This window comes from Hyla sarda, chromosome 8 (assembly GCF_029499605.1).
Source record: "Hyla sarda isolate aHylSar1 chromosome 8, aHylSar1.hap1, whole genome shotgun sequence".
Classification (NCBI taxonomy): domain Eukaryota; kingdom Metazoa; phylum Chordata; class Amphibia; order Anura; family Hylidae; genus Hyla; species Hyla sarda.
Window position 1 is genome coordinate 139,106,855 of NC_079196.1, and position 23,136 is coordinate 139,129,990.

A 23,136-nucleotide genomic window follows, 5' to 3' on the forward strand; every position below is an offset into this window, starting at 1 on the left:
AAAAAACCCAAAACAAAAGTGGCATGAAAATAAATTTTCACATATTTTCATGTTTTCAAAGCAGCACAGAAGACCTTTGAAAATGTGTGGACGAAAAAAAAAAAGGTGTGAATTATATCGCTGGAACAGAAATTACAGTAGTTTTTGAGAACCTCCCCGAAAGTGCTTGCACTCAGGTGAAGGGAATTGGCAGCAAAGGAAAACGGAAGCTAAAAACCAACAAAGATATAACTCAGTCCTCATTTGGGGGACCAAAGCATAATATATTGGTACCCATCTCGAGCCCGCGCCATACCCCGTAACACGTCCATGGTCGTTAAGGGATTAATGCGCTGTGCGTATGAATGGGTCTATCCATATGGTCTTGCCAGCGGCCTCCAGCTTCTGCCATGGGGGATGCAACATCATTCATATAGCTAAAATAATACAGATACTATAATCAATATTTATACTAATGTAAGATCAAAAATGTTCAGTAAAACTATTATTAAATATATTCTCACTAGTACAATCATGGTATTGTATGCCCAAGAAACTACAGATCCTCATTAAACTATATCAAACATACACATCAGAGTTAACTTTATATATACAGGGTGGGCCATTTAAATGGATACACCTTAATAAAATGTTTGTGGCACATTAGTATATGTGAAGAGGGAAACTTTTCAAGAAGGGTGGTGACCATGGCGGCCATTTTGAAGTCAGACATTTTTAATCCAACTTTTGTTTTTTCAATAGGAAGAGGGTCATGTGACACATCAAACTTATTGGGAATGTCACAAGAAAAACAATGATGTGCTTGGTTTTAACATAACTATTCTTTCATGAGTTATTTACAAGTGTCTGACCACTTAAAAAATGTGTTCAATATTCTGCCCCTTGTGTTGGATTGTCAATGCAACCCTCTTCTCCCACTCTTCACACACTGATAGCAACACCGCAGGAGAAATGCTAGCACAGGCTTCCAGTATCCGTAGTTTCAGGTGCTGCACATCTCATATCTTCACAGCATAGACAATTGCCTTCAGATGACCCCAAAGATAAGTCTAAGGGGGTCAGATCAGGAGACCTTGGGGGCCATTCAACTGGCCCACGACGACCAATCCACTTTCCAGGAATCTGTTCATCTAGGAATGCTCAGGCCTGACACCCATAGCAAGATGGTGCACCACCACATTATGGGTGTCAGGTCAGAGCATTCCTAGATGAACAGTTTACTGGAAAGTGGATTGGACGTCGTGGGCCAGTTGAATGGCCCCCCAAGGTCTCCCGATCTGACTCCCTTAGACTTTTATCTTTGGGGTCATCTGAAGGCAATTGTCTATGCTGTGAAGATAGAAGATGTGCAGCACCTGAAACTATGGATACTGGAAGCCTGTGCTAGCATGTGTGAAGAGTGGGAGAAGAGGGTTGCATTGACAATCCAACACAATGGGCAGCACATTGAACACATTTTATAAGTGGTCAGAAACTTGTAAATAACTCATGAAAGAATAAAATTACGTTAAAACCAAGCACATCATTGTTTTTCCTGTGAAATTCCCAATAAGTTTATGTCACATGACCCTCTTGCTATTGAAAAAACAAAAGTTGGATTCAAAATGGCCGCCAAGGTCACCAACCATCTTGAAAAGTTTCCCCCCTCCCATATACTAATGTGCCAAAACAGGAAGTTAATATCACCAACCATTCCCATTTTATTAAGGTGTATCCATATAAATGGCCCACCCTGTATATTAATATACATATATTACAAATATAAAAATGTTTCATATAGCCACCAAAAAAGGGAGGTTATCTGTGCCACAGGGAGAATGTGGCCCATGCACATCTCAGTACACTGTTTCTAGTGCTTAATTCAGCCCATCAGCTTAAATAACAGTTGATTTTATATGGTTCAGTTTCTCTTTCGATGTATATATGTTTAGTATTATGTGTGAAATGTAAACAACATTTACATCGACCTGTCTAGCACCTATATACTCCCATAATTTTCTTATGTTTCATCCCAATTTTAGCCCAAACTATCCCAAATCAGATAGTTCTAAAACGGATCTAGGTGTATTTATCTCTTTCTTGTTGAGAATGTTTACTCCTGGATGTTGTCAAGAGTGACCATTATTCCTAGGTTTAGAAATTTTATATGATCCTTTGTTATTAGCTTCTGTTGGCTAGTTTTATGATATCGACTGTTATAAAAAAAAGTCCTGCTTTTATAAAATTCCCTACCTTCACAGGTGGATTGTATGATATCTGACACGCTACATTGGTAGTGTAAGGCAGGTTTATCAACAGGTGTTGGTTTACCTACCTTACGCATAGGGGGACAAATTTTAATCCTCTGATGGAGCTTGGGACACCATCTTTTTTTATTTTCTACATTTGTAGTTATTAATATCATCAGCTTTTGTTAATTTTTTTTGTCAAAATCGCAATAATACAATATCAATAAACCCCCCAGATAAATTGTTTGGACCCCTGATTTGTTTTTCCCATTGATGGCAGCGCCATACACCAGACAATACAGTGCAGGTGTGAACACAGCCTAAATGTAGAATTACCCCCAAACTCCCCCCCCCCCCGCCACATAAACACATAAGTGAGGGAAAGTAATGTTGCTAGTAGAGATGGAAGGTCTATTTGAGTAGAGAAAATAGTAATTTCAGTGCTGAAAATACATTTATGTATGAACAGAATACGGATTGAAGAAAAAGGAGAACCCTCTTTGTCGGCGCTGCTCGGATGGTGCAATGATGTGGATGGTACCCAGAGTATTATGTAACAATATTTTATTGAAAAACATACATATGGGGGTACAAAATGGACCTAGACGCGTTTCGGGAGTGAGCCCTCCCTTTTTCAATTGTGGACATATGCAGTCTGATGTGGCAGGGGATGTGGTACACATAAATACATTTACAATCTGGCGCCAAAAACATTCCGGCACAGGTCAAAGGTTAAACATAAGAAAAAAGTAATACTGCATATTCATTTTAAATAAAAATGGTCATATTTATAAAGCAATATAGAAAATATTGTGTTTAGTTTTTGTAAAACATTGGAATTCACTCTATTTATTGTAAACCCACTTATAAAAGTCTAACAGTTATGTACTAGTCATGGTAGCCACGGACTTAGAACGAGGCTTGGGCTAGCTAGTGCTGATAGCGAGGCATGGTCTAGATGGCCGTGTTTCGTGTTTGCCGCTGTTTGCCTGTATGAAGTAGGCGGCCAATCAGAGTATAGATACGCAATGACGTACTATACCATCCTTATGGGTAAGTTGGGATTTGGACGTGCCGCTTTTTTCAATGCAAAGTTGGCGACCAATCAGGTTGTGAGATTAGGGTGACGTATTGTGTTGATGTTGTAAACGCTTCTTTTGTTTATATAGTCACGTGGTGCGTGCTTTCAACCAATGAAATACATAGTTAGCCGGCTGCTCAACCAATCAATGAGCTAGAGGATGGTTGTGTGGCGGTAAACACAAGTTTTATGAATGTGAGAAAACATATAGTTTTAGCCAATCATAGGTTTCTTATGTGACGTGGGCAGGCAGTTTGACCAATCAGATCAATGCCTACCAAATAATGTAAAGTCTATGGAAGAAAATACTGCGGTATGGGAGATTTCTGATAGGTGGACGCTTGAACCAATGAGAGCGTCGCCTACTCCGTCATGTATTTGCAGTAGAAGGCGGGTATAATCAGAATTCCTGATAGGTGGATTGTCAGACGCTTTAGCCAATCAAAACGTCGCCTACTTCGTCATGCATTCCCAATGGGGGATACAGAGTTTAATTAAAGTCCCTGATAGGTGGGTTGTTGATGTTTGTTCAGCCAATCACTCCGGCGCCTAAGAAAAAACGGATGGACGTAAGGGTGACACTGGCAGGGTAAGTGAATATATCCTGAGAATTTATGTGGGATTTTCAATACATACATTAAGTCCCTGAGGGATAAGGGTTTCAAGCTTGAAAATCCAGTAGTTCTCCCTCCTGCATAATTGGGTGTTGCGTCTGTGGCAAGTGATCGGTATCTGCTCGATCGGGGTAACAGAAAAATGCGAAAAATCACAGTTGTGCATTAGTCAGGCATGGCGTGATACGCTGTGCAATTGGTATCCAGTTTTTACCTTAAACCGGTGTTTGTTCAATCTGGCATTTAGACACTGGATTGTCCGGCCTATATATTGGCTTTTGCAAGTGCACTCCAGTAAATAGACAACAAAGGATGATTTACAAGTTAGTATGGTCTTAATTTGGAAGGTTTCGCCTGTGATGTTTGAAGTAAAGGATTGCGATGTGTAATGCTTGTACAGCATTTGCATGCTGATGTTCTACATTTGTAAGAACCCTCTAGTCCTTCTTTTAGAAAGGTGGTTTTTGTAAGCTTTTTAATTTGCTTGGTGCAAGTAGGCTTTTTAGTGACTTGTTCTTTCTGAAGGTCACCTGGGGTTTTGGAGAAATAATTTCTTTCAGGAAAGGGTCCAGTAATAAAGTAGCCCAGTGTTTTTCCAAAATCTTCTTTATATTTTTGTGGTCTGTCGAGTATGTAGTAAGGAAGTTGTAGGCGTAGGATTTCTCCATATTTCCTGCAGTGGTAGGGTTTTTAGATTTTGGTTGAAGGCAAGTGTTCTGAACAAAGCTCAGAGAAAAGCAATAAAAACCCTGACAGATGATGAATCGATTATAATAAAATCAGCGGACAAAGGAGGAGGTATTGTGATCCTAGACCGTGAAAACTATATCATGGAATCAAACCGCCTATTATCAGACAAATCATTTTACGAAGTTTTACAGCAAAATCCAGCAAAATCTTATGAACTGACTGAGTTGTTATCCAGAGGTCTGGAAGAAGGAGTCCTCAATAAACAAGAACACAACTTCATCAAGATTTCCGAACCCGATACCCCATTATTTTATCACCTACCAAAGATCCATAAACATCCCACACAACCCCCTGGGCGACCAATTATCTCTGGAATAAATTCACTCACCTCCAACCTCTCCCAATATATCGATTACCATTTACAAAAATGTCACCACACTACCGTCTTATACCCGTGACACCAGCGACTTCAAATCCACTATAAGCAAACTTACCTGGAAAGAAAACTATACGTTTCTAACCATGGATATCACATCGCTTTATACTATAATCAAACATGATCTCGGTTTAACTACAGTCTCTTACTTTCTTGAACAAGATGTTACCATGCCTATACCTCATCGGTAGTTTCTCCTAAAAGCGATTCAATTCATCCTTGAAAATAACTTTTTCAAATTTAACGAAAAAATATACAGACAGCACTGTGGGACTGCTATGGGGACACGTTTTGCACCAAGTTTTGCGAATCTCTTCATAGGAGCGTTTGAAGAACAAATCCTGTATCAAGACCCCCTGTTCTGTAACTGTATCTCGTACCAGAGGTATATAGATGACATTTTTATCGTCTGGGATAACACCATCGCAAATCCCAAGGATTTCATCTCATCATTAAACAATAACACGTGGAATATTCAGTTCACCCACCACCAGTATGACAATAACGCTGAATTTTTAGACGTCATGGTGTCACATAATAAAGAAAAAAAGATCCCCACCAAAACCTATTTCAAAGCAGTAGATGGGAATAGTTATTTAGATTATTCCAGCTGCCACTATCAGAAATGGATCCAAAACATTCCCTACGGACAATTTAAGAGAATTCGGCGCAACTGCACATTGGATAAAGACTTCTTCACACAGAGTAAAATCCTGGACAAGAGATTTAAAGCAAAGGGATACCCTAGATCCCTGATCCAGAATAGCAAACAAAGAGCTATGAAGACAGATCAGAACACTTGCCTTCAACCAAAATCGAAAAACCCTACCACTGCAGGAAATATGGAGAAATCCTACGCCTACAACTTCCTTACTACATACTCGACAGACCACAAAAATATAAAGAAGATTTTGGAAAAACACTGGGCTACTTTATTACTGGACCCTTTCCTGAAAGAAATTATTTCTCCAAAACCCCAGGTGACCTTCAGAAAGAACAAGTCACTAAAAAGCATACTGGCACCAAGCAAATTAAAAGAGCTTACAAAAACCACCTTTCTGAAAGGACTAGAGGGTTCTTACAAATGTGGAACATCAGCATGCAAATGCTGTACAAGCATTACACATCGCAAAAAATCCTTTACTTCAAACATCACAGGCTAAACCTTCCAAATTAAGACCATACTAACTTGTAAATCATCCTTTGTTGTCTATTTACTGGAGTGCACTTGCAAAAGCCAATATATAGGCCCGGACAATCCAGTGTCTAAATGCCAGATTGAACAAACACCGGTTTAAGGTAAAAACTGGATACCAATTGCACAGCGTATCACGCCATGCCTCACTAATGCACAACTGTGATTTTTCGCATTTTTCTGTTACCCCGATCGAGCAGATACCGATCACTTGCCACAGACGCAACACCCAATTATACAGGAGGGAGAACTACTGGATTTTCAAGCTTGAAACCCTTATCCCTCAGGGACTTAATGAATGTATTGAAAATCCCATATAAATTCTCAGGATATATTCACTTACCCTGCCAGTGTCACCCTTACGTCCATCCGTTCTTCCTTAGGCGCCGGAGTGATTGGCTGAGCAAGCATCAACAACCCACCTATCAGGGACTTTAATTAAACTCTGTATCCCCCATTGGGAATACATGACGAAGTAGGCGACGTTTTGATTGGCTAAAGCGTCTGACAATCCACCTATCAGGAATTCTGATTATACCCGCCTTCTACTGCAAATACATGACGGAGTAGGCGACGCTCTCATTGATTCAAGCGTCCACCTATCAGAAATCTCCCATACCGCAGTATTTTCTTCCATAGACTTTACATTATTTGGTAGGCATTGATCTGATTGGTCAAACTGCCTGCCCACGTCACATAAGAAACCTATGATTGGCTAAAACTATATGTTTTCTCACATTCATAACACTTGTGTTTACCGCCACACAACCATCCTCTAGCTCATCGATTGGCTGAGCAGCCGGCTAACTATGCATTTCATTGGTTGAAAGCGCGCACCACGTGACTATATAAACAAAAGAAGCGTTTACAACATCAACACAATACGTCACCCTAATCTCACAATCTGATTGGTCGCCAACTTTGCATTGAAAAAAGCGGCACGTCCAAATCCCGACTTACCCATAAGGACGGTATAGTACGTCATTGCGTATCTATACTTTGATTGGCCGCCTACTTCACACAGGCAAACAGCGGCAAACACGAAACACGGCCATCTAGACCATGCCTCGCTATCAGCACTAGCTAGCCCAAGCCTCGTTCTGAGTCCATGGCTACCATGACTAGTACATAACTGTTAGACTTTTATAAGTGGGTTTACAATAAATAGAGTGAATTCCAATGTTTTACAAAAACTAAACACAATATTTTCTATATTGCTTTATAAATATGACCATTTTTATTAAAAATGAATATGCAGTATTACTTTTTTCTTATGTTTAACCTGTGCCGGAATGTTTTTGGCACCAGATTGTAAATGTATTTATGTGTACCACATCCCCTGCCGCATCAGACTGCATATGTCCACAATTGAAAAAAGGAGGGCTCACTCCCGAAACGCGTCTTGTCCATTTTGTACCCCCATATGTAAGTGTTTCTATAAAATATTGTTACATAATACTCTGGGTACCATCCACATCATTGCACCATCCGAGCAGCGCCGACAAAGAGGGTTCTCCTTTTTCTTCAATCCGTATTGTGTTCCAAGACTCCTGCCGACCCCCGCGAGGACATCGGCCGCAACCCGCAGGCTGCAGCTCCGGAATATCGTTCACTACCCCAACACGGAGGGGTTACATGCATGAACCCAAGGTTCACCTAAGGTGAGCATATTACCTGACCATTCGCTTTAAGTGTCATCAGAATTACACGAGGCGCTGTCCTCCCTCTTTTTTGCTTTTCTATTTATGTATGAAGGAAGCCTTCCCGATGTGGTTATAAGAATGTACCGCCACATATTTTCTAGGTGTCAAACATGAATGAACAAAAATAAGTCTTTCCTTTTGAAGTTTTTCTTTTGAAAAAAAGTTTAAATGATTGAAAAACTTGTAAAAGTAAACTGACTGTAAACTTACTGTGAATGTTTTCGTATCATTTTTTGAATAGGTCATGCAAGGGAGGAGAGTGTGGACGAAAGGATTAGGCATTGCAATGAGACTCTGTTGTTGGAAAGACTTGACAGGGAGCATGCAAAGCTTCTTCGGTGAGCGTCTAAATGATTTTTGCTTTTCTTTTTGTAAATAAAAAGCATATCTTTATAGCATCTTATTGTTTGTGTTGTTTTTTTAGTATTTGTGTTCAAATGTCATTAAAATATTTCCATTATGATTCTACCCTATCTTGAATAAAGGGATGTTCTTACATTTACAATTAAGGATACTTTTTGCATGTGCACTATTATGTCCAGTTAACTAAAAGATAATGACTTTGTCTGATGCCTTATGCCTTGTCTGATGCCTTATATCATAAACACCAGGGGCAGCTGATGGACCACATTGACCACAATCTACAGTACCTGGCATATTACTAAACAACATAGTACATGCTGCACTCATTTGTTCAATATTTTTGCTGCAATGTGATTATGCAACAAAGGCTCCTAACTGAGCCTCTTGTGTGCATGTGAACTTAGCCTAAAACATAAGGTGACACACATTTGTTAAATTATGACCACTGTAGACTTTTTCATCAGTCTCACAGGAACGCCAAACATACAAAATTCACAAAAAACACTCCTAGCACTTACATCCTTATTTATGATTGTCCACCATTAAAGGGGAACTCCAGTGGAAAACTATATATATATATTTTTTTTTTTTTTAATAAACTGGTGCCAGAAAGTCAAACAGATTTGTGAATTACTTCTATTAACAAAATATTAATCCTTCCAGTACTTATCAGCTGCTGTATGCTCCACAGGAAGTTGTATTTCATTCTGTGCTTCTTTCCGGTCTGACCACAGTGCTTTCTGCTGACACCTCTGTCCATTTCAGGAACTTTCGATAACAATAGGTTACAGGTAGTATATAAGCAATGTTGCTACGTATATACAAAGTCCATCACATTAAATGGTGCTATCGTTCACCATCAATGCAGACTATATTCGAAGGACCTGGATAACATGCGGCGAGCATATGCAACTGCACTAGAAGATTTAGATGAATTACTCACGACCACCACGTTCAGGTCTTCTTCAACTTTCACTTTTTATTCATTTATTGCTTTCAAAATCATAAAATTTTCATATCAAGTTGCATGGGGTACGATGGTTTACATCCCAAGTGGGCAAGATGACAAATGCCTCAGCCCCAGCCTGCCGCGCTACGTTGCAGGGAACAACCCCTTACTCATGCGCACAGGTGATTTACCTTCTAAAATGCCCATGTGGCAAAGCCTATGTCTGCCAAACCTCAAGACAAATTAAGTAAGACTTGGTGAACATAAATCCATGATAAGACAGTATTGACACTTGGAGCCAGAATGAAAGAAATGCAACATGGAGAAACGAGTGTAGCACGACACTTTAAACAATTTGGACACACAGCAGCAGATCTCAGATGGCAAGTAATAGAAGAAGTTGAAAGGAGAAAAAATAAAGATGAAAATAAGAAAGCATTATTGAGGCGGAAGGCTCATATTGGATAACAGCTAGCGACAATCAAACCGAGAAGAATGAAGGAAGTGTGCAGTTATAAGGTAGTAGCTGCGGTTATGAAAAATGCCTGGTGATATATGTAAATGTAATGCTTAAGTGTAACAAGCGCATAAACAGTTAAACTAATGTAACATACCAGTGTATTTAAGCCAGCTCAGACTCCTCACCTGTGCGCATGATTAAGGGGTTGTTCCCCGAAACGTAGCGCGGCAGGCTGGAGCTGAGGCATTTGTCATCTTGCCCACTTGGGATGTAAACCATCGTACCCCATGCATCTTGATATGAAAATTTGATGATTTTGAAAGCAACAAATGAATAAAAAAGTGAAAGTTGAAGACGACCTGAACGTGGTGGTCGTGAGTAATTCATCTAAATCTTCTAGTGCAGTTGCATATGCTCACCGCATGCTATCCAGGTCATTTGAATATAGTCATTTCAGGAACTGTCCAGAGCAGGAGAAAATCCCCATAGTAACACTCTCGTGCTTTGGACAGTTCCTGATACGGACATAGGTGTCAGCAGACAGCACTGTGGTCAGACTGAAAAGAACTCCAGAAAGAAATAAAACTTCCTCTGTAGCATACAGCAGCTGATAAGTACTGGAAGGATTAAGATTTTTAAATAGAAGTAATTTATAAATCTGTTTAACTTTCTGGCACAAAGTTCATTTGGAAAAAAAAAAAAATGTTTTCCATTGCAGTACCCCTTTAACACTTCTCCTATAGTCATCGAAGAATAGGGATCCCAAGTCTTCCATTAGAATGGAGCTGCTGTCATGCATGCTCACTGCCGCTTCATTCATTGTCTATGGGGGCTGCCCCAGAGATTTCTGAACACTGTACTGTGTTATCTTTGTCAGACAATTAAGGAAGTGGCAGTGCAGGCGTTTGACTGCTGCTCCGTTTCAATGAGAGACCACAAAGGGTCTCACAAAGGGTACAGAGCAGCTCGAGGGAAATATTGGAAAAAAATGAAACCTTTTATCTGTTGCTTTTTCCACTCTTCTACCTTACTAATGCCTAACTTAAACTACTGCCCTACAATGGGGCAAAAAAGTATTTAGTCAGCCACCAATTGTGCAAGTTCTCCCACTTAAAAAGATGAGAAAGTTCTGTAATTTTAATCATTCAACTGTGGGAGACAGAATGGGGGAAAAGAATACAGGAAATCACATTGTAGGATTTCTAATGAAATAATTGGTAAATTCCTCTGTAAAATAAATATTTGGTCACCTACAAACAAGCAAGATTTCTGGTTCTCATAGACCTGAAACTACTTCTTTGAGTCTCCTCTGTCCTCTACTCGTTACTTGTATTAATGGCACCCGTTTTGAACTTATTAGTATAAAAGATACCTGTTCAGAACCTCAAACAGTCACACTCCAAACTCCACTATGGCCAAGACCAAAGAGCTGTCAAAGGACACCAGAAACAAAATTGTAGTCCTACCCCAGGCTGGGAAGACAAAATATGCAATAGGCAAGCAGCTTGGTGTGAAGAAATCAACTGTGGGAGCAATTATTAGAAAATTAAAGATCTGGGGTTCCATGGAAGATCTCACCCCGTGGTGTCAAAATGATCACACGAACGGTGAGCAAAAATCCCAGAACCACACCGGGGGGGACCTAGTGAATGACCTGCAGAGAGCGTGGACCAAAGTAACAAAGGCTACCATCAGTAACACACTAAGCCGCCAGGGACTCAAATCATGCAGTGCCAGACGTGTTCCCCTGCTTAATCCAATACATGTCCGGACCCGTCTGAAGTTTGCTAGAGAGCATTTGGATAATACAGAAGAGATTTGGGAGAGTTGCATCCAAAGAATATCATACCTATTGTGAAACATGGGGGTGGAATCATCATGCTTTGGGGCAGTTTTTCAGCAAAGCGACCAGGATGACTGATTCGTTTTAAAGAAAGAATGAATGGGGCCATGTATCGTTAGATTTTGAGTGAAAACCTCCTTCCATCAGCAAGGGTATTGAAGATAAAACGTGGCTGGGTCTTTTAACATGACAATGATCCCAAACACACCACCCGGGCAACAAAGAAGTGGCTTTGTAAGAAGCATTTCAAGGTCCTGGAGTGGCCTAGCCAGTCTCCAGATCTCAACCCCATAGAAAACCATTGGACGGAGCTGAAAGTCCATGGTGCCCAGCATCAGCCCCAAAACATTACTGCTCTAGAGAAGATCTGCATGGAGAAATGGGCCAACAGTGTGTGAAAACCTCGTGAAGACTTACAGAAAACGTTTGACCTCTATCATTGCCAACAAAGGGTATATAACAAAATATTAAGATGAACTTTTGTTATTGACTAGATATTTATTTTCCACCATAATTTGCAAATACATTCTTTAAAAATCAGACTGTGATTTTATGGATTTTTCTTTCTCATTATGTCTCCCATAGTTGAGGTTTACCTATGATGAAAATTACAGGCCCCTCTATTTTTTTTAAGTGGGAGAACAATTGGTGGCTGACTAAATACTTTTCCCCCTACTTTTTGTCCATTTGTGATCCAGACACCACCTTACTATGTAAAGGACTTTTTAGCTATCCATTATTTTCATAGTCTTTTATTCTTCAGCTTGTGGTTTAGCATTCTTCACCTTTCTCTTATTTGTTTTTTTGTTTTGTTATTGAGAATATAACATCTGGCCATTGGAAGTTAAATGGGCACTCTCATTAAAACTTATATTTGCTATTGCATTCCTTATGGTAAATAAAAAAATCTTTCTAATGTACTTTAACCCCTTAAGGTTTTTCCGTTTTTGCATTTTCATTTTTTCCTCATCACCTTCTAAAAATCCTAACTCTTTCAATTTTGCACATAAAATTCCATATGATGTCTTATTTTTTGTGCCTACTTTGCAGTGACATTAGTCATTTTACCCAAAAATCCACGGCACAATGGAAAAAAAATTAATTGTGCGACAAAATTTAAGAAAAAAATTCATTTCGTAAATTTGGGGGCTTCCGTTTCTACGCAGTGCATTTTTCGGTAAAAATAACACCTTATCTTCATTCTGTAGGTCCATACGGTTAAAATGATACTCTACTTATATAGGTTGGATATTGTCGTACTTCGGAAAAAAATCATAACTACATGCAGGAAAATTTCTGTTAAAAAATTCTAATCTCCTAACCCCTTTAACTTTTTTATTTTCCTCGTATGGTCCGGTATGAGGACTCCTATTTAGCGCTTTGTTCTGAAGTTTTTATTGGTACCATTTTTGTATTGATCTGACTTTTTGATTGCTTTTTATTTATTTTTTCATGATATAAAAAGTGACCAAAAATACGCTATTTTGGACTTTGGAATTTTTTTGCGCTTACGCCATTGACCGTTCGATTTAATTCACTATATATTTTTATAGTTCGGACATTTCCGCACGTTGTGATACCACACATGTTTATTTTTATTTACACAGGTTTTTGTTTTTTTATGGGGAAAGCGGGGTGATACAAACTTTTATTAGGGAAGGGGTTAAATGCCCTTTAACTTTTTTTCCCCTTATTTGTTTGCATTGCTATAGCTCCCATAGGGAGCTATAGCACTACACACACTGATCTCTTATGCTTTACATGGATCATAGCTTTGCATGGATCAGCGACATAGGGGCTCGATTGCTCAAGCCTGTAGCTCAGGCTTGGAGAAATCAAAAACACCGATCGGACGCCGCGGAGACAGGTAAGGGGACCTCTGCTCGCGTCCTAGCTGATCGGGACATCGCGATTTTATCGCTATGTCCCATTCAGCCTGACTGATCTGCCGGGAAGCGTTTACTTTCACTTTCAGACGCGGCGGTCAACTTTGATCGCCGCGTCTGAAGGATTAGTAGCGCGTGGCACAACAATCGGTGCTGCGCGCTATTAACCCAGGGTCCCGGCTATGAATAACAGCCGGGACCGACCCAGTGTGATGCGGTGTGACCCCGTTTTAACCCCTTAAGGACTCAGGGTTTTTCCGTTTTTGCACTTTCGTTTTTTCCTCCTTTTAAAAATCATAACCCTTTCAATTTTCCACCTAAAAATCCATATTATGGCTTATTTTTTGCGTCACCAATTCTACTTTGCTGTGACAATAGTCATTTTACCCAAAAATGCACGGCGAAACGGAAAAAAAATCATTGTGCGACAAAATCGAAAAAAAAAAACGCCATTTTGTAACTTTTGGGGGCTTCCGTTTCTACGCAGTGCATATTTCGGTAAAAATTACACCTTATCATTATTCTGTAGGTCCATATGGTTAAAATGATACTCTACTTATATAGGTTTGATTTTGTCGCACTTCTGGAAAAAATCATAACTACATGCAGGAAAATTTATACGTTTAAAAATGTCATCTTCTGACCCCTATAACTTTTTTATTTTTCAACGTACGGGGCGGTTTGAGGACTCATTTTTTGCGCCGTGATCTGAAGTTTTTATCGGTATGATTTTTGTTTTGATCGGGCTTTTTGATCACTTTTTATTCATTTTTTTAATGTTATAAAAAGTGACCAAAATACGCTTTTTTGGATTTGGAATTTTTTTGCGCGTACGCCATTGACCGTACGGCTTAATTAATGATATATTTTTATAGTTCGGACATTTACGCACGCTGCGATACCACATATGTTTATTTTATTTTTTTTTTACACTGTTTTATTTTTTTTATGGGAAAAGGGGGGTGATTCAAACTTTTATTAGGGAAGGGGTTAAATGACCTTTATTAACACTTTTTTTTTACTTTTTTTTTGCAGTGTTATAGGTCCCATAGGGACCTATAACACTGCACACACTGATCTCTCATCCTGATCACAAGCGTGTATTAACACGCCTGTGATCAGCATTATCGGCGCTTGACTGCTCCTGTCTGGATCTCAGGCACGGAGCAGTCATTCGTCGATCGGACACCGAGGAGGCAGGTAAGAGCCCTCCCGGTGTCCGATCAGCTGTTTGGGACGCCGCGATTTCACCGCGGCGGTCCCGAACAGCCCGACTGAGCAGCCGGGATACTTTCAGTTTCACTTTAGAAGCGGCGGTCAGCTTTGACCGCCGCTTCTAAAGGGTTAATACCGCACATCGCCGCGATCGGCGATGTGTGGTATTAGCCGCGGGTCCCGGCCGTTGATTAGCGCCGGGACAGACGCGATATTCATATCGCGGGAGCCGGCACAGGACGTAAATATACGTCCTCCGTTGTTAAGGGGTTAAACACCGGGCGTAAGGCGTACAGGTACGCCCTACGTCCTTAAGAGGTTAAAAAAAATTGACGTTTTATATGTTTTGTTTGTGTTTAAAAAAGCTGCCACTAGGTGTCTCCCTACTTGTTCAGAGCACATTTTCCCCTATCTTTTGGACTCCTGCTGGCCTGGCAGAAGTCCATAATCCGGAAATGCTGAGGGGGGGGGGGGGGGGTGTGCAGCCTTATCCAATCAGAGCATATCTCACACACTGAACTACTCTGGGGTGTTTGTAGCAGAGTGAGGGAGGAAGTTCTCCCCTGTATGGTTTCAGATGATATCACGCCTGCTGGGTAATGCCCCTTCCCAGTCTGTTATTCTGACTGAGACTGGGCAGAAAATACAGAGCAATATCAAGGTAGAAAACTAAAAATAATAAAAATAAAGGCAGGAGCTGGTTTATTATGATGGGGGCAGTGAACTGGGAGGTTTATAAAATTTAATCAAGATCATGAGAGGTACCTACTCTTTAAGTGGTGAAAGAACACAAGAACAAAAATGGTGTGCTTCATAACCTAAGCTATATTTCTGAACATTTAACTCCTTCAAGACATAAGGTGTAAAATGTATGCCCTCCTCCTAATCCCATATCCTCATGGGTCCCAAGTTAGTCAGCAACTGGGACCCACCGCTAATGCCAGACAACTCCAATCAGGCCAATGTATGGCATTAACCCTTTAGATGCTGCAATCAAAGGTGATGAAACCGGAAAATAACATTGCTGGTTAGCTCAGGGAGCTGATCGGGACCACTGGGACAAAATTGCAGGGGCACGAACGCCTGAAGGAATAGGCTGAGGGCCCCTATGTGAATAAGCCCATTCCCTAATAAAAGTCTGAATCGCCACTCCATCGCCTTTTTTCCCATTCTTTTAATAATGTAAAGTAAAATAAATGTGTGGTATTTCCACATGCGTACATGTCTGATCTATATAAACACAATGTTAAATGAAACTGCACGATCAGTAGCATAATCGTAAAAAATACCAGTCCAGAATTGCTGGTCACTTCATATATTAGAAAAATTAAAAAGCGGTCAAAAGGTCCCATCAAAACAAACACGGTACTGATAAAAAATGCAAAGATTGTGCCCTTATACATTACTGTGTTAGCAAGAATAAAAAAAACAAAGAACAATATCCTTAAGTGGTTAAAGGAAAACTGACAGCAGGACCACCCACACTTACCTATATAAATAGCTGGATAATGTGCTTGATCCTGTTTTTAATGCTTCTCGGCAGGTGAAAATCAGTTCAGCTGTCCAGGAGATTGCTAGTTGCTAGTATGGTAATACTGCACTGGAGGTGGGTCCCTGCTGTATGTGCAATGCTTTCACTGCCCCACTCCGGCAAATATCTTTCCCATTACATTTCTCATTACTTCCCTGCTGCCGATAGTCAGCCTTCTTATACAGTTTGCCTCAGGCAGAATGTACAAGCAGGGCGCTGATATTACTGATCAGTGTTGTGCCATTGCATAGTACTAAAAAGTACAAGAAAAAGAAAGATTGCTTATAAAAGTGTTCTATGGGGACTTAAAAAGTATATATAAAATAATAAAAAAAGGCACCCGGAAATGTCAGAACTAATAAAATATAATTTAATTAGTGATATTGTGTAAACGCAATAAAAATATCAAACGCCATAATTGCAGTATTTTTTAATTAATTATGGGAAAAAAGGAATAGAAAGTTCCATCAAAACCAAGATAAAAAAAGATTAGAACGCAATAAATGAGTCCTCATCCATTCTTGTATACGAAAAAATAAGTTATTCTCCACGTATCCCTTAATCTAATTTAGACGAGTGCACAAACTGCCAGGTTTTGTTCCTTGTATATATTGTAATAAAACCTCTATTGCATGCTGGAAGAAAACATTTCACAGGCCTAGACAGTTCATGTGACAATCAACTTATTCTGCTTCATTGGATGTATCACTTACCGGTTATATTATTCCATTCAACAATGGTAGCGTGATATGGATTGAACAATAATCGTTACATAAATACATGGTTTCACTAAATGAATATTATATGCTAAGTATCTGAATGTTTTTTTTTTTTTCATGGAAAGAATTAGGGAGGACATGCAAGTGTCTGACTCCCTTTAGCTTGGATATGTGACCTTAGCACAATGTACTATCTTACAAGACAGCTAGAATTCTGAGGCTGAGATATTGATACTAGAAGCTTCTTTATGAACTGCAAACTGTCTTTCTTTAACCCTTAAGTTTTCTCAGGAGAGCAAGATAGCGTTTTAAGACAAAATGGTTTCTTAAAGAGTACCTCTCATGATCTTGTTCAATTTTATAATCCTCCCAGTTCACTGCCCCCATCATGATAAACCACCCCCTGCCTTTATTTTTATTATTTTTACATTTTCTACCTTGATATTGCTCTGCATTTTCTGCTCAGTCTCAGATTCTCAGACTGGGAAGGGGCGTTCCCCAGCAGGCGTGACATCATCTGAAGCCATACAGGGGAGAACTTCCTCCCTCACTCTGCTACACACAGCCCAGAGCAGTTCAGTGTGTGAGATATGCTCTGATTGGCTAAGGCTGCTCACACCCCCCTCAGCATTCCAGACTGCAGAGTTAAGACTTCTGCCAGGCTAGCAGGAGTTCAAAGTCTATGCAAGAGATGGGGGTAAATGTGCTCTGGACAAGTAGGGAGACACCTAGTTACAGTTTTTTTTAACCCCTTAAGGACCAAGGACGTACCGGTATGTCCTTGGTCCTGCTCTCCTGATATAACGCTGGGTTACACGGTAACCCCGCATCATATCACGGCAGGCCCGGCGTCATAGTGAAGCCGGGACCCGCCTCTAATAACGCGCAGCGCCGATCGCGGTGCCGCACGCTATTAACCCTTTAGCCGCGCGCTCAGAGCTGAGCCGCGCGGCTAAAACCGAAAGCGAAAGTTGCTGGTTAACTCAGTGGGCTGTTCGGGATAGCCGCGGCGAAATCGCGGCATCTGAACAGCTTACAGGACAGCGGGAGGGCCCCTACCTGCCTCCTCGCTGTCCGATCGCCGAATGACTGCTCAGTGCCTGAGATCCAGGCATGAGCAGTCATGCGGCAGAATCGTCGATCACTGGTTTCCTATGAGAAACCAGTGATCAATGATGATCAGTGTGTGCAGTGTTATAGGGACCTATAACACTGCAAAAAAAAAGTGGAAAAAAAGTGAATAAAGATCATTTAACTCCTCCCCTATTAAAAGTTTGAATCACCCCCCTTTTCCCATAAAAAAAAAAAAACACAGTGTAAATAAAAATAAACATATGGTATCACTGCGTGCGGAAATGTCCGAATTATAAAAATATATCCTCAATTAAACCGCTCGGTCAATGGCATGCGCGCAAAAAAATTCCAAAGTCCAAAATAATGCATTTTTGGTCACTTTTTATATCATTTAAAAATGAATAAAAAGCGATCAATAAGTCCTATCAATGCAAAAATGGTACCGTTAAAAACTTCAGATCACGGCGCAAAAAATGAGCCCTCATACCGCCCCATACACGGAAAAATAAAAAGTTATAGGGGTCAGAAGATGACAATTTTAAACGTATTAATTTTCCTGCATGTAGTTATGATTTTTTCCAGAAGTCCGACAAAATCAAACCTATATAAGTAGGGTATCATTTTAATCGTATGGACCTACAGAATAAAGATAAGGTGTCATTTTTACCGAAAAATGTACTGCGTAGAAACGGAAGCCCCCAAAAGTTACAAAACTGCATTTTTTTTCAATTTTGTCACACAATGATTTTTTTTTCCGTTTCACCGTAGATTTTTGGGCAATATGACTGACGTCATTACAAAGTAGAATTGGTGGCGCAAAAAATAAGCCATCATATGGATTTTTAGGTGCAACATTGAAAAAGTTATGATTTTTTAAAGGCAAGGAGCAAAAAACAAAATGCAAAAACGGAAAACCCCCCGGTCCTTAAGGAGTTAAAAACAAATAAAACAGAAAACGTAATTTTTTTTAACCCCCTTCCTGCAGAATGACGCATGCAGGTGAATGACATTTATAAAAATCATTCAGTTAACCCGGCGATGCGCGGCATCGCACAGGTTAACTGGCAGAAGTCCCGCTATTACCAGCGGGGGACAACTTCTGCAAGTCCCCCCAGGACCATCTGTGGATGGTCCTGGTCAGTGATCACTGTGATTGGTCCCTGTGGACCAATCACAGTGATCTCTGACTGGGGGGGTTAAAGTTCAGATCCCCATTCTACCCTCCCCTAGAAGTCGGGCAGAGCGGGGGAAGAGGATCCCGGGATCTGCGGGGGGACGACGCAGCAGTAGGGACCGGCGGCAGGCACATTTGGAGGTGGCAGGCAAGTGGAAGCAGCAGTGAAAATCGCCGTAAAGTGATATTCACTGCTGCTTTCAGGAGTTTCAAAACTACAACTCCCAGCATGCCCAGACAGCCTTTGGCGGTCTGGGCATGCTGGGAGTTGTAGTTTTGCAACATCTGGAGGGCCGCAGTTTGGAGACCCAACGGGTCACGAGAGACCCGATTGTACCGGAAGAAATATGATTTGCCGGTCAAACAACTTCGATAGTCTGTTTGTCCTTAAGGGGTTAAAATTGACCCTTTCTGACCCCTGTAACTTTTTTATTTTTCCGTATACAGGGATGTATGAGGGCTTATTTTTTGTGCTTTGGTCTGTAGTTTTTATTGGTACCATTTACCGTATGTTTTATTGGGACTTTTTGATCGCTGTCTATTAATTTCCTTTTGGTATATGAAGTGACTATGCTCAGTTTTGGTCTTTGGAATTTTTTTCATGTGGACGCCATTGACCATGTGGTTTAATTTATTTAATATTTTTTTTTTTTTGGACGTTTATGCGTGTGGTGATAAAAAATATTTTTTTTTGTTTACATTATTTTATTTTTAAAATGGGAAAGTGATTCAAACTTTTATTAGAGAGGGTGCTTATTCATATTTATTAGCTTTTTTTTTTTACATGCAATATTTGAATTGCATTTACTGTTCAATGCTGCTCCATAGAGCAACATTGATCAGTGTTATCGCCTGCCATGGCTGACTGGAGCAGAGGAGTGCCAATCGATCAGAGAGGAGGTCGGTAAGGGCTCTCTTGCCATCCTCTCAGCTGTTCAGGAAACCACGATTATGTCGTGGTGGTCCTGAACAGCCCACTGAGCTAACCTGCAATGCATTTTCCTGCATTTAGATGCCACAATCAACTTTGATCGCAATGTCTAAAGGCTTAATGTCAGATATTGGCTCGATCGGTGATGTCCGGCATTAACAGTGGGTCCTCACTGCTGACAGTGCACTTCTAAATGCGGGACTGGACACAAGACATACCTGTACACCCTGCGTCCTCTAGGGGTTAAACATAGAAAAACTTCCAAGCACCTGAATTGATGATTTTTAGTCACATCACATGTCAGAAAAAAATTTAATAGAAGGTGATTAAAAAGTTACATCAAAACAAGTGAGCCCCCATACATTCCTGTATAAGGAAAACTGAGAAAGTTATAGATATCAGATCAAAATGGGGCAATTTTAAACATTATTTAAACATTTATTTTGTTTAAAAAGTGTTTTTTTCTCTCTAACCCGTTAAGGACGCAGGGCGTTGCTTTATACCCGTTGGGTCCTGACTGCTATCAGCAGCTAGGACCCAGGGTTAATTCCGGAAATTGCTGATCGGGCCGATGCCCGGCATTAACCCTTTAGCGCTGCAATCAAAGTTTATCGTGGCGTCTGTATTGTTAAAACAAATAGATCCCGTCAGTTCTGCGGAGCTGATAAGGACCATCACTGTGAAATTGCGATGTCCCGATCTGCTGAGAGGACGGCGGGAGGGCCCTTTCCTGACTCCTCGCTGTCCGATCGGCTGATCTGATGCTCCTAGCCAGATATATTTACAATTGAGAGAGAAAAAAAAGAAAGTAAGAAATACAAGCGCTCAACTCAATAAATCATGTTGACACAACCTTTCTGGTGTGTCAGCAGTTTCTCCGGATTCCGCCGTAGCGTGCTTTCAGCAAACCCATGGATAGGATAGCGTCCAGGGATACAATGGTGGTTACTTCCAAGGTTTTCACCTTCTGTGGACGGACTGAGTAAAATAAAAAAAAGTTTTATTTGCACGGATTCTGACTGCGCTTTTCGAGTGGTCGCACTCTTCATTAGTTCATTAATGATTAAGGACGTCACACAAGCCAAGATTACAAATGTGAAAAAATAAGAAATTATTACAATATGCAGTAGAAGTTCAGAACTCTATATATGCAACTCTGTTTGAATATATAATCGATTACATGTTTTTGTTTTTCAGAGAGAGCAAAGAACTTGCTGATATTTCTCAAATACATCCAGCAGGATGTGCTGCTATTGGATTGAGCCCTAACCTTATGGTAACAGGGGGACCTTGGGCACCAGACTCCACTACACATTTAACGGCTCAACCCTGGTTATCTAGTGGTATTATTCCTTGTATGTGGCATGCTGATCACCCATATGGTAAGTTAAAGAGTGTCTGTCGCTAAAATGCCTTGCCTTTGGAGCAGTTCTTCTAGATTCATACAGAGATTATTTTCTGAATTTTATTTGTTGCACCAGGCAACAAACACTGCAAGCTAGCAGCGTGACAAATTCATGAGATATGGGCTCCCCCTGCTGCTGATTGACATTTCTCTCTGCGAACAGAAAATTGTCAATCAGCATTTGGTCATCTGGGAGAATATGAATATGCCGTGCATGCTGAACGGAAAGTTTAGGCCAAACCACTGACTGTTGATACATAACAGACATTTGGGGGGATTTATCAAAACTTGTGCAGAAGAGTTCACCAGTTGCCTGTAGAAATCATAGAAACTTTATTTTGAAACAGGCTTCTGAAACATAAAAGAAACAAGCTGACTGGTTTCTATGGGCATCTGCTCCACATTCCTCTGCTAAGGTTTTGACAAATCTCCCAAAGTTTTCCCAGTGCATGCTGTTGACAGCATGAAGTTCGTAAGAAGTTTCCTTCAACCCCTTCACCATCACCACTAGGTATAAAACGTTAACCCCTTTAACCACTTGATACCTGAAGTGGTATGTACATTAGAGCCCTGCGTGGGACAGTTTTTTTCAATCCCGCTCCCGATGATTTTTTTGACCAATCCTGCCCGCTCCTGTAAGGTATTTGCTCCGCTCCCGCAAGATTTGCTGTCCAATCCCACCCGCTCCCGCTAAAATATTTGTCCAGTCCTGCCCGCTCCCGCTAACATAGGGATGTACAGACACTAGGGTGCAATGCTCTTCACATACCCCCACGTGTATAGCAGTGCAGTCAGTGCACACACTGCTATACACATGGCGGTATGTGCAGAGCATTGCACCCTACCCTAGTGTTTGTAGAAGACACTAGGGTGCAGTGCTCTGCACATACCCCCCATGTGTATAGCAGTGTGTGTACACATTCCTATACAGGTGAGGTATGTGCACTGCAGAGCATCGCACCCTAGTGTCTGTAGAAGACACTACAGTGCACTTACCCCAATGTGAATAGCAGTGCAGAGGCCCTGGGAGGATCACCAACCGATGCAGTCAGTCTACTCTGCACTCACATACCCCGCTGGGCCCGCAGCACAGCACTCTGTGAATGTGCATTAACTTTGGTTTCAGTGTGTTGTGTGCATGCATTACTTAAGCACTAGCCCACTCTGACTTACCGGGCCCGGCGGCAGGTGAAGATGGAGGCTGGATGGGTGACGACAAACGATCCTCCAGGGCAGGTTGAGCAGGCTCCGCAAAATGGAGGCGGGGGGAGGAGACAAGACTGGGAGGAGCCGCATGATGATCTTCTGGAGGTGCCTGCCTGCTGGTGACTGGTGGTAAGCTTGTCAGTGGAGGGTGGGGTTAACTGAGAGTCACTCCGGAGTCCAGACTTATTTTATTGAGGCTGCTTTGGCGGTGCACCTGACCGCCCGCGCCAACACATTTTGGGTTGGGTCCCACAGGATCCCAATCCCATTGCAGGGCTCTAATGTACACTTTTTCTAAACTTTTAAACACCACATTTTTAAAGGGGTTATCCCACAATCTAAAGTTATCGCCTTTCCATAGAATAATGGATAACCAGCTGATAACCTTTTCCTATTTTACAAATAAAAAATAAACAAACATATTTAGTATTGC

General features: G+C 40.9%; 1 protein-coding gene across 6 annotated transcripts in view; it reads left to right on the forward strand.

Moving 5' to 3' along the window:
- The window catches only part of TNRC18 (trinucleotide repeat containing 18), a 968,701-nt gene that overhangs the window by 143,785 nt on the left and 801,780 nt on the right, over positions 1 to 23,136 (forward strand). For all 6 annotated transcript variants that reach the window (XM_056534534.1, XM_056534539.1, XM_056534536.1 and 3 more), the window contains exons 5-6: positions 8,189 to 8,285; positions 21,290 to 21,474. In XM_056534534.1, coding sequence (XP_056390509.1) covers positions 8,189 to 8,285; positions 21,290 to 21,474 — 282 coding nt within the window. The remainder of the gene's footprint in view (positions 1 to 8,188; positions 8,286 to 21,289; positions 21,475 to 23,136) is intronic.